This window comes from Perna viridis, chromosome 4, assembly GCF_037379345.1.
Source record: "Perna viridis isolate PV_CMFRI_1.1 ecotype Kerala chromosome 4, ASM3737934v1, whole genome shotgun sequence".
NCBI classification, from domain to species: domain Eukaryota; kingdom Metazoa; phylum Mollusca; class Bivalvia; order Mytilida; family Mytilidae; genus Perna; species Perna viridis.
This window is the reverse complement of record NC_142448.1, coordinates 5224626-5236731: the sequence shown is the minus strand read 5'-3', so window position 1 is coordinate 5236731 and position 12106 is coordinate 5224626. Positions and strand designations below refer to the sequence as shown.

The following is a 12106-nucleotide window of genomic DNA, read 5'->3' as shown; positions in this document are numbered from 1 at the left end:
ACCGTAAAAACCCCCAATCATCGTCACCAAGTCAAGTTAGTGCAAAAATTGCCCCTACCCATGATAAAAATACCTTGATATGGCCCATCGCCTTTGCTTATTAGAAAGCTAAGATGCTAAATAAATATGTGTAGATATGCAAAGGCATGTTTGAAGTACGGTACTTAAAAAAATTACACATAACAGGTTTTAAAATGAAAGAAAATATGAAATTTTAAAAAATCCCCTATTTACTGTGAAAAACACAGTATTTTCACATTGAAACTGGAAACATTACGCCCCTGAAATGAGTAGGTATGTTGAATACGTCAATAATTAAAACACCAGTACCAAGCAGGTCTTTTTAACGTCGATTATATGCTAAATATAACATTTTGGTTCATATTGAGGTTTTTTTTGGGTAGGGGTGGTAATTTCTCATCTTATTTAAGGTCTCACTAACCACTTCCGGGTTAAATGGCACCCCCTATATGGTACCAAAAACGCACTGAACCTAGACATATGCATTGTAAGTGCATTATTTGAGTGTATTATGATTAAAGGTAGTCAAAATAAGGTTGAGAATGTGTTCTTTAAAATCATATATGTAATTAACTACAAAAGTGTATGAATATTGTTTACATGTGTGAGTAATTTGCCTCCATGCTGTCAGTTAGCAGGAAAGGTAAAAATGTGGATTTTTCAGTATTATTTATTCAAGTAAATTTTGTGAAGAATTTCTACAATCATTGTACCATTAGCATAATGATTTTGGAAGCCTTTTTTTCCAAGCTTCGCAACGGTATGCAACTTTAAGATGTCATTTTAACATGTAAAGTAATAGAAACGTTAGAAGTGGTTAGTGAGACATGACTTGGAAACGTTAAATTATTAATTACTTGGGCTCATTTGAAAGCTTAGGCACTATATACATGCACTGTATCACACAAATACTTGTTTAAACTACGGTATTCTGGAAGAAGATAATAACGAGTGATCAAGAAATTCTGTAAATTCCCCTTTTCTTGATTTTATAGTAAATGCAATCCTATAAAGAAATTCAAACGCCTGAATTGATCAGATATGTTGAGTCAATCATTATCTTAATTATGGATGCCTAAAATATGAGTTTCACAGTGTCGGTATGCTGTGAATGAGAATTGAGTTTGATACTTAGACCAGTTTTCTAGGGATAGGGGTAATATTTTTAACGTTTTTTTTAAATTCTTTCCTGAAAATTAGTTTTGGTGCTTTATTAATGTAGAAAATTAAATTTAGTCACGCAATAACTTGTAGAGTCGAATTTATGCAAATTTTCGCGGGAGTCGAAATTCCCATGTTTTTGGAATTAAAAAATATATTCTGACTACGAAAATCGCCACAAGTCATCAACAGAGTCCCAGATGTATCAATTGTGATAATATTGAACGTAAATAACAAATAAACTATTTTTGGCACTATAGAATAAATACTCTAGGGTGACTGGATAGAATACCCAAGTGTATTTCGTTCAGCATTTTTCTAATCGGCGTTGTGACGTCTATTTTGCCTTTTACGGACTGAATTGAAGTTTACACGATCGAAAAGTTCCGGGGTCACACGTCATCATGAATTTTTTTGTCCACATCACGTAAAGAAGAAATCACTGCACGTAAGGCACGAACCATTTTCTTATGGTGGTGGGGGGGGGTGCCTGGGATTTATTTTTTTTTAAATATTAATTCAAATTTTGATTAAAAAAAATAAAAATATTTTGAAAAGAGCTGAAAGAGTAATCAAGGGATCCAATGTTATAGCGGTAATCAAAAGAATGTAATCCAGGGACAAAGACCCGACATGGAAAACAGACATACACAACAAAGAACATAAAGTAACAAAAATAAATGAGCAACTCGGACACCACTAAAAACTGGGAGCATGGACCAGATGCACCGGTAGGGTAAGCGTCCTCTGCTTTTCTAGAAACACCCGCCGAGTTGCTCATAAAAAGTCCGGGGTAGACAAACGAGGAAAGGAAAACTATGACCCGTTGAATAAATCAGTTTTCATGGTGCTGATGGATACACCATAACGATCCACGAGTTCATGATGACGACCATAAAACTTCTGTAGTGATGACTTCAATCTTGTAGCAACATAACCCTGTTCCAGAAGCCTATTTGTTATATATTTATATATTATGGCAAGCCGTTGTGGAATTTAATATATAATTACTGATATCAATAAATCAATTATAGATATCAGTAAAAGGAATTATTTTATATTAAGGATTAATTATTGATATCGATCAATCATCATTTATTGATATCAATAAATATGACATATTTATTCACACGTTAATAAAAAAATATTGATATCAATAAATGATTTATCAACATGTTAATAATTAATTTTTGATATTGGTAAATTGCATGATTTATCAACACGTAAATAAATATTTATTAACATGTTATTAAATCATTTATTGATATCAATATTTTTTTATTAACGTGTAGATGAATTATTAACGTGGTGATAAAGGGGATGCCAGTATAGGTGGTCTAATCATGATCATGGAAAAGTGTTCGTAAAGCTTATTATATTGGATATTTCCCGGCATACAAGTCTTCTTGAACTAGATTTAACAACATGCTAATTAATATTTATTAACATGTTAATATGTGTTCAATTTATTGTACCGTTTGTAAAATCAAATCATTTACAAATGATGCAAGCTTTGAAATGTAATAAAAGGCCAAAAGTTTTGAATTGGCATTAAACATGTCTCGACCAACAAACTGACAAGGTGTAGGGTTATAGAACACATTAATGGAAACAGCGCTTAGAATGCATTGCTATTTTTCACAAAACCGGCCACCCCTATAAACCGGCCATTTTTTCTTGTCCCAGTGGTGGCCGGTTTGGAGACGTTTCATTGTATTCATAAATGATTTACCAACACGTTCATAAATAATTATCAACATGTTACTAATTCATCCATTTGTTGATAACAATAAATCATTTATGCACACGTTGATACATATTTGTTAACATGTTGTTGATTATTTATTACATGTTATTAAATATTTATTGATATTAATAAATGGGGAATAAAGTCCACAACGGCTTGCCATAATATATATTAAATTTAAATAATTACCTTGTGTGTTAATTTTGTACAGTTACACTAACTTTTGGTAATGACTAGTAAGGTCTTGCACATAGTATGATTCCTGCATTATTTTAAGGGCTAGAGGACGCCCTTTCTTTTAATACAGCCATTGTATAATGGTATGGGCCTATCATCGTTGTTCGTAGATGTTTGGATTTCGTTGTTAACTTGGGTACTATTTAATTCAAGCTTAGATTCGACATTTGTAAAACAGGATGTTCCATGCTATCACTGGTACATTTTTTTAACAAACATAAAATTGCGAGAAATAAAATTTTCAAAGAAAAAGGTGCCAATCCGCTGGCCCCTTCTGGATTTACCAGAGATAATTGTTTATGAACAATTCTTGTTGTAATTTGAACTGCCCTTAATGGGCACCGTGGTTTGTTTAATAGAATATCTATCCATTTGTCTTTAATAACTGAAGTATCACATGATCAGTACATGTAATTCTATGATCTCCTGACTTCCTATGCACTCCGTCTGTTTGTTTGCACAATGGATGTACATATACCGATGATCATCTATATGGAGTGATAAAACAAGTCTGAAGACTTCTTTTAATATGTGATATTTGACCTTTCCATTCGAATTTAAAAAAACACACCAGAAATTGCTGTAAACTATTGCGTTATCTTTCTATTTATTAAGTATTTATTGAGTTCAATCTAACGCATTATGAACGCTAGAATATCCGGGAAATAAAAACAAATGTCTATCTTTTCTTTATAACAATGTTTAATTGGAACATTTAGCATATCGGCTAGATCTTTTCCGCAATTATGCCTTTTTATCAAGTAACTCTAATGGTTTATGTGCAGCGTATCAGTTAAATATTACACCCAAATTTTATTCAAATGGAACAATAATAATTTCTAATTGAACGGGGTGGGTGTTGTCATCAGTCTTAATTTTGTTAGATTTTCAGAATAGAAAGCGGCTACTACAAGTTAGTGTTGAACAAGAAAGCATCATGGAGAGCTTTTTACGTATATCTGTTGTTATAGGGCTGTTTTCTGGATATTTGTCGGAGCTAGAGGGAATCAGATTATCTGACAAAAGGATGGTAGCTGCTTCTCAGTTTGGGAATACACAGGTATGATCAATTAAATTTAATAAGTGGAATGTCACCAGACATAAAAGGAAAAAAAAAATAGTAGAGAAAAACTTAAGCAGGTGTGTACGCTCTAATGACAAACGCTTTCTCTTATCCGATAAGTTTCGAGGGAAAATCAAATTGTCGCTTTAAATACGCCAGAAACTTAAAACAAAACCTTCCTGGTTCATTTTCTTTGTTATTTTCCCAGGGCCAAACGAATTCGGGGTACCAAGCTTTGTTAGATGCCGCTAGAGACGGCTTCCTGAGTCCCGATGAGATCCGACGGTTTGCTCCAGATACACCATCACCGAACGACGTCGAGTGTTATGTAGATGTCGAGACTGTAAGTTAATAAGGCTAGCTAGCCTCTTAGTTAAAAAATGTAATAAACATTCCAATTGCTACTTCCATTTACATGAAATATCTATCATTGCTACAATGTAAGAGGTTGGCTTCAGGTTAGAATTTTGCCAGCAAACCTTTAGTATCGCTGGAGTACATTATTGCTATCTAGAGTATCTGATTACATAAAGCTGAGGCGGTTCTTAATAGCCTTTTCAATATTCCATTATGCAGGTTTCTTCGATCTCTTTTAAGTAAACATTTCTACTTTCGAGATGTTTTGTATCAATTCAACTTGACAAAAAATATGCGACATGTCCATATTCAAATTCTAACTTATTTTTGTATGCTTCCGCAGTTTTCATCATGATAATCAAACTTAATTGACTACTATTATTTGGTGCGACCCGCCAGTCAAGTATGTTATCTAAAAAATTACGACTTCTGTCAATCTTTGACCTCGGTCTTTACATGGTATTGCACTCTTTATTACCAATATCATAACAGATTTCAGTCCATTAAAATAAGTTTTAAACTTTAACAAACTGCAACAGTAAATGTTTTGATTAAAATATGCAACATTATGACCAAAATATACACAGAAAAAGTCTAACAAAATCTAATGTGCAGAAACCTTAGAATATGCATTTCAAATTTGCAATGGAAATTAATGTGGAAAGGGGATATAATTCCGTAAACAAAATGGGGTTTTTTTTGGTCAGATTTGTGATCCTTTTTTCAATTTCACGTAAATTTCTTTTTTTCCTTATTGACTTACTCTCGTAATATGCTGCACATGACATGGAACATTTTGAATAAGGATAGGCATATTCAAGTTTTTGGAACATTTTTAATGAGAGAAAATGCTTATTTTCAGGCACTTCCATCATTTTGAATTTAAAAGAAAAAACGTATTGTTTATTTCTGCAAGTTTTTTATCAACAGTTTTGCCATTGTTTTAAGAATCTTTTGAGCACAAAAAGTAGAATATTTACTTCATCAAAATTGGAATTCTTGAACTTCATTATCATGAAAAATAGACACATGGTTTACTAACTAGTTTCTAAAACTAAGTTGTTGTTTGGTAAAAAAATAAAAATAAAATTCTTTTTAAGTTGTCGGTCATCCTGCTAAAATATCTACTATTGCCACATTGTATTTAGCAGATTATGATTTTTTATTAAATTTTAGGGCTATTTTAGCCATTTTGAGTTACATCCCCTTTTCAATGGTTATTAAATGCTTATTTTGATGTTTCCGTACGTGAGATTTAGATAGACTTTTTTCTGTGCTTATTTCGATCATAATGCTATAGCACAGAACTTAAAAATCTTTTGTTGCAGTTTGCTAAGATTAAGGGCAAAATTTTGCTAGATTGACTGGACTAATATAGATGAGTTATGCAGCATGTTGGGTTTAAATCTGATTTTGTTTCCTCATATCTGTCAAGTTGACCGTTAAAATTACAGGATCACCCCACATTTTTCATTAATCTGATGTATTCAGTTGTGATGTGTATATAGTATCTCTGTCAACGTTCTACTTCTTATAGAACAAGGACGATGTTATAGTAACACGACGTGTAAGTGACCAAGTACAAAGACGATAAAGTAACTAGTATACCATGTACCGATAACGAAAATATAATTATCTGGGTTTAAGAATAATCATATCTTGCATGTAATAATTTTTGTTAGCGTTTTTTTTTTTTTGTTTTTTTTTTTTTCATTTTCCCTTTTCTTGATCCGGCGGGGAAATCCCGAAAGCATACGTATTTATTGTCACAAAAATTCAGCTCGAATATGATTCATAAAAATTCATACACTGACCCAAGGGAGAGGGCCACCCTTACTAAAGTTATTTATTTTTAAAAGTGCTTTTTTTGTATGTTTACGCACTGAAAGGTACTTAGTAAGCAACACAAATCTATGTTGTCCTTTTTTTTTTTTTTTGTATTTGTGATTCTTCAACCTTTTTAGTTGAACAATTTGAATGGTTAAATTGTGTATTGAAGATTAATAACTATTTTATACAGTATAGAACCCAGCGCATTGGTGGGCGATGTGTTAACTTTGGACGGAGTAATTTAAGAATTTGCCAGGCAGGAGAATACTCAGGCCCTTTGTTCAACAACCAATGTAGCAGACGTCAATCTAACTCAGAGACACAAACTGGCCAAGCATCACCATAAAAACATATATAGACTAAAATGACTACTGCATCGGCAGCATATATATAGTAACCACAGGAAGTGACTTACTTTTATAAATCGAATCTACAGCTATTTATATATCCATGGTTATCTTCTCAATATTCTAAATAAATGTATTTAACCTTGTATGTCTTTAAGGTGGGACGATGCCAAATGAAATACATCCAGATTTGTATAATTCTTTCCATATGATCATTATACTTTCAACAATTATCATTACACTATTAACAAGTATAAGTATACATTCAACATATATCGTTATACTCCCAACAAGCGTCATTATAGAAATATCCTTATTGTAACATGAATCGCCACAACTGTGGTTGGTATGAGTAGCACGTGACTTATTGGGTGTGGCTTTTGTGTGTGTAAATTACTGTCCACCTTATGTCATGTAAACAACCACACGTAACATTCCGATGTGTATCAGCTGTTTTCATTCATTATAGTAGCGTGAATGAACATTAAATTCATATTTAATTAAAAAAAATATTAGACTTTATGTTTTAGAGAAGTTATATTATATTCCGTAGAAATCACTTGCAGATTTACATGGTAGCACTCGCCACGCGCGCCTTCATGTATGAAAACAAATAATTGTCAATGAATGAAACATTTCAGTCCATGTGTTGTACCTGTCCATGTGTGACCTTATAATGCAAACAACTAGTACCATTTATAACATCATTCTACTTAATTCGCCCTTTCTAATAATGCAAAGCACCAAGTTTCACTACCTACAATTTCAACTGACAGAGCTTAAAGTATACAGACAAATATGGACAAATATGACGGGTCTAAGGTTACCGTAATAGGTCACGAAAATGTAAAAATACCGTAATTGTCCTATTAGAATCGAAATAAATCACGGAAACTCCAGTTTATCATTATTTTACCACGGGCTGACCAGTATTTCACCCCGAGCGATAGCGAGGTGTAAAATATCGGCATAAATATTTTACCCCTTGCTGTCGCTCGGGGTAAAATAATGGTCAGTCCGTGGCAAAACAATGATCAAATGAGTTTCCGCGATTTACTGGTATTTCTTAAACAACCACACAATCGACACTGAAAAGTTGAAATTTTAGTATCATTATCTCATGCAAAGCGTACGATTGCTTAATCGCATAATAACTATACATCATCGCAAATAATGCGTAACATGAAATTTCATGTTGCTTAATATTCAAGTGCACCACCCTTTATTAATGTGTGCCAAGGTACATTAGGTCAGAATAGTTCACATAACTGATAATTAAACAATTAAATTTTCAATTTTATATAACTAATATGGAAGATACTTTTTTTTCAGAAGTGCACTAAAGAAAACTTCCTAATTTTAATTACTATGTGTTCTTTGTTGTGTATGTCTGTTTCCCATGTCTGGGCTTTGTTCCTGGATTACATTCTTTTGATTATCGTTATAACCTTGGTTCCCTTTATTACTCTTTCAATCATTATAAAATGTATGCCCAAATTGAAATTATTATGGGTTTTAATTTAAGAAGTATATAACTATACACAAAATTTAGTAAGAGCATGAGTATCTTTTCCAATTCTTTAACTTCGGTTGTTTTTTTGTTTAATCTGCGAACGGTTTTTCACACAAAAGAAAATGTTATCACATAAAACAGTACATAAAATATTTAGTTAGAAAACGAAGATTTTAAAATGTACTCTTCATTATATTCACGATTACTAGAGCAATCAACAAGTCATTAATCAATAGATTTCTGCTATCGTTCGCGTCGCTGTCTGTGACAAGAAAGTTGGAAGTATAATGTAAACTACCATTGTTAGGTGACGGTGCTATCTTTAACAGTTTACATATCATTGGATAAATATCGACGCTTCTAAATGTTGGAGTTGTATGGTTTGCTCTGATATCTGGTCCTGCTGCTAGAAAAATCGGTTTCATGTTGGCGAGACCGTTGTCATAACCATGTGTACCTTTCCGTACACGCTTATTAAGTGCCGTCTTGTTCTGTTAAAGAAAGAAATTTTATGTTCACAAACACCACAAATTAATATCTTATTTCTGATTATACAGTAACCACCCAGTTGAACCACTGAGGTAGTAGTACCGAGTTGAATATTTATTAGATGTTATATTAACAATGAATGGGAAACTGACAAAATGCGAATTTAATCAACTAAAAAAGAATTCCGTAAGAGACTATTTGAGACGCATTTTCTCATGCCCTTGATTCGATCAGAAGTCCGTTACGCAGATATTTATGGCGTTCAAGGCAATCAGAGTAGTTAGTACTTGCTCTAGCATAGCAAATCAACTGTGAAATATAAACACCATGTGCAAGAAATGAAGGAATATTGCTGCACATGTAAGGAAAATATGATTTAAAGTAGTCTCTTTTACCATAATCTTAGTACTGAGGTGACCACTGTTTTCGAATTCGAGATGAAGTTCCAAAAAAAAAAGATGCCGAGCAATCTGTCTCTGTAGTATCTTTTATTTCGAACTCTGGTGGATATGTTGAAGGTAACCATTTACCAAAAAGGGTTGCTAATGGACAGTGCATCATCAGTATATCTGTATGTGAAATTAAAGGATTAACATCTTTTATTCTTTAATTCTTTACGAGATTCTGAAGAAATTCAGTTACGTATGGATAAAAAAAAAACAAGTCGGCTAGGAGAGGAGCACAATTTGTGCCCATTGGAATGCCAACTTGTTGCTGAATAATAGCTCCCCCGATATGAAAAATATGTTATCGATTAGGAAATCGAGCATGCTGCAAACCTGATTTTCTGTGTAGTACACTTTACCCTACTAAGTTGTAACCTAGAACAACATAATTTCTCGAATAAGACAAAGATTTAACGAATAAGCCCTTTTAAACGGGGTTTCAATTTGTCATGTTGCGACGTAGTGTAAAGAGTTGAGATGTAAAAAGTTTGAAACTAATTTCCGAAAAACTGCGGGATTGCAGATTTTCAAGGAATGCCACTGCAAGAGTAGGTAGTATTACAATTAGCTTGCTGTCCATCTTTCACTGCGGACAACATCTTCGTAAGGTGAATTGGCATCTCCTTTGTAGAGCACTATGAAGATCCAGTGATATACCTATCTTTGTATGGATTCTTATGAAGTTTGGAAATCCAATACAATTAAGCAAGGCAAGTTCTCACATTTTGTTCCGATGTTGAAAAAAGGATATGAAGGACTTATGATTGTTAGGATTTCATCCTTCTCAAAAGTAATACGTTTCTATGTGGCATCAACCCGATTAGTGGAAAGTGAACTGTTCATGAAACAAACTTAAACCAAAAAGGAATAAATTTGACGAACAATGAATAACTTACCTTTGTTATAGACCATCCTTCTTCAGCAAGTAAAAAAACTGGCATCACTCGCCTGTTTTTACCATAGTGCCAAACATCAGGAATGTTTTCTTTCTTATAAACGGTCATATTATTGACATATTTCAAACTGTTAACGACATAATCGATTTGTCCTTTCTTGGGATGAACCTGCATTACTGGGCCGTTATCCACGGTGAAGAGTATTTTGGACATATTGACATGTTCTGAGATATCTATTGCCTTGTTCTCTGTATCAATACTGGACATACCATGATCACTGGTCAATATGAAGTTCACTTTGTCCCACAGACCACTGGAATCAAATTTACCCATGATATAACCCAATATAGAATCCATGTACTTCACTTTGTCGATAACTTCTGAAGAATCAGGACCATACAGATGTCCTGTTGCATCAGGTTCATGGAAATACAAAGCAACAAAATCAATCTTATCAGTCAGCCACTTAATTACTTGGTCCACCCTGTCATTGAACTTGACATCTTGTTTGTACGGTTTCCAATAATTAGGCCTATAACCTCTAATTTCTGCCTCACTGCCAGGCCAGAAGTATACAGCACTCTTTAGATTATGTTTCCTAACTGTAACCCAGATTGGTTCTCCTCCATCCCACCATCTTGATTCTGTTGTCGACATTTTGAAAGTTGAGTTAAATTCAGGATCGTACATAGCATTGCCAATGATTCCATGAGTTTCTTCATATAGACCTGATAGAAAGGAGGGCGATATTTCAAATAAATGTATAACTACTTTTTTAAACCAGAGACGGCGAATGCAATGTCCCAACGTAGTATAAAAAGAACCCAAATAAAAGGAAAAACTTTATCTTAACTAAGCATTAGCGAAAAGCCCCGATTATATCGTTACTGATAAATGAACTAGTCGTCATGTATTAAGTCATTCTAAGGTAGTGGTTTTATAAAAGAGATATAACGTACCTACTCAGCAATGCGATCAGACGGAAGGTGATTCGCGCTTGTCAAAAACCCAGCAAAGTCTCTTTCGTTTTTATCTCAAAAACAGTTATGACTTAGATCTCAAATGAAATAAAAAGACGCCTAAAAATAAAAGTTTATGACTGATCACTAAAATTTTAACCTTATCAGTATAAATAAGAACTACTAACTATAAGGTAGAATAAAACTACCTACCAGTGGCGATATTGTACATGGTAGAATAAAACTACCTACCAGTGGCAATACTGTGAATGGTAGAATAAAACTACTCACCAATGGCGATACTGTAATGGTAGAATAAAACTACTTACCAGTGGCAATACTTTAATGGTAGAATAAAACTACATACCAGTGGCGATACTGTAATGGCATGGAAATGTTTTTGTTATAAAGGTGTTATTGATGTACTCAGCTTTAGTCCCTCGGCTGGCAAGAATATCGAAATTCGGTGTCGACGTTTTCTTTAAATAGTCCCAACGAAATCCATCCATAGATACCAATAAAACTTGGCTTCCTTCAGAGAAAACGAAAACAAGAGACAACAACACTAGCCTGTACATCGTCACTGAGCGATACAAGGTACCAATACATATGGTAGATAACATGTGTTAGGTAAACTTGTACACAATATATAAACATTGTTACACCATATTTTATCTCAGAGGTTTTCCAAAAATATTTTGTATTTTAACAGGAAACTTGTCTCTTGTAACATTTTTGCTGATATGTTTACATCTTAACGAACATGCATATAATCTATAAACAGGATAGTCACATTTATTGTTCGAATGACTTTCGTGATGTAGATAAAGAAAAATAACTTAAATTATAATGTTAGCAAAAACCACTTGTGCGAGTAAAACTAAGGCTTCATTTACGTTACTATACAACACCCGTGAAGGAGAGTATAGAAATCTTATTGAACCGAGCAGACGACAAGCATTGCTCACAACTGATACAATTCATCAAATTAGTAACAACAACAACAAAAACAAAAAATAAATAGATAAAAATAAAAAGAT

The 12106-nt window shown here is 33.3% G+C and overlaps 2 protein-coding genes across 7 annotated transcripts; one reads left to right on the top strand and one right to left on the bottom strand.

The window, feature by feature from the left end:
* The first annotated feature begins 552 nt into the window (after window positions 1–552).
* LOC148618543 (uncharacterized) lies at window positions 553–6909 on the top strand. 4 transcript variants are annotated; one of them, XM_088577604.1, is made up of 4 exons: window positions 553–664; window positions 4138–4226; window positions 4438–4572; window positions 6607–6909. In XM_088577604.1, exons 1-4 carry the CDS (start codon window positions 643–645, stop codon window positions 6760–6762), a joined length of 402 nt encoding a protein of 133 aa, XP_088433730.1. In that variant the 5' UTR covers window positions 553–642; the 3' UTR covers window positions 6763–6909. The 4 variants fall into 4 exon arrangements, with proteins under 4 accessions (XP_088433730.1, XP_088433727.1, XP_088433729.1 ...); XM_088577601.1 differs by having other exon boundaries at window positions 570–664; window positions 4051–4226; XM_088577603.1 differs by having other exon boundaries at window positions 589–664; window positions 4059–4226.
* Window positions 6910–8260: 1351 nt separating this feature from the next.
* On the bottom strand, window positions 8261–11801 carry LOC148618542 (ectonucleotide pyrophosphatase/phosphodiesterase family member 5-like). 3 transcript variants are annotated; one of them, XM_088577597.1, is made up of 3 exons: window positions 11434–11792; window positions 10108–10835; window positions 8261–8767 (listed from the first exon to the last, which is right to left on the bottom strand). In XM_088577597.1, the coding sequence occupies exons 1-3, from the start codon at window positions 11687–11689 to the stop codon at window positions 8450–8452; spliced, it is 1302 nt and encodes a 433-aa protein (XP_088433723.1). In that variant the 5' UTR covers window positions 11690–11792; the 3' UTR covers window positions 8261–8449. The 3 variants fall into 3 exon arrangements, with proteins under 3 accessions (XP_088433723.1, XP_088433724.1, XP_088433726.1); XM_088577598.1 differs by lacking the exon at window positions 11434–11792 and adding an exon at window positions 11067–11220; XM_088577600.1 differs by lacking the exon at window positions 8261–8767 and adding an exon at window positions 8888–9334 and having other exon boundaries at window positions 11434–11801.
* Window positions 11802–12106: the final 305 nt, after the last annotated feature.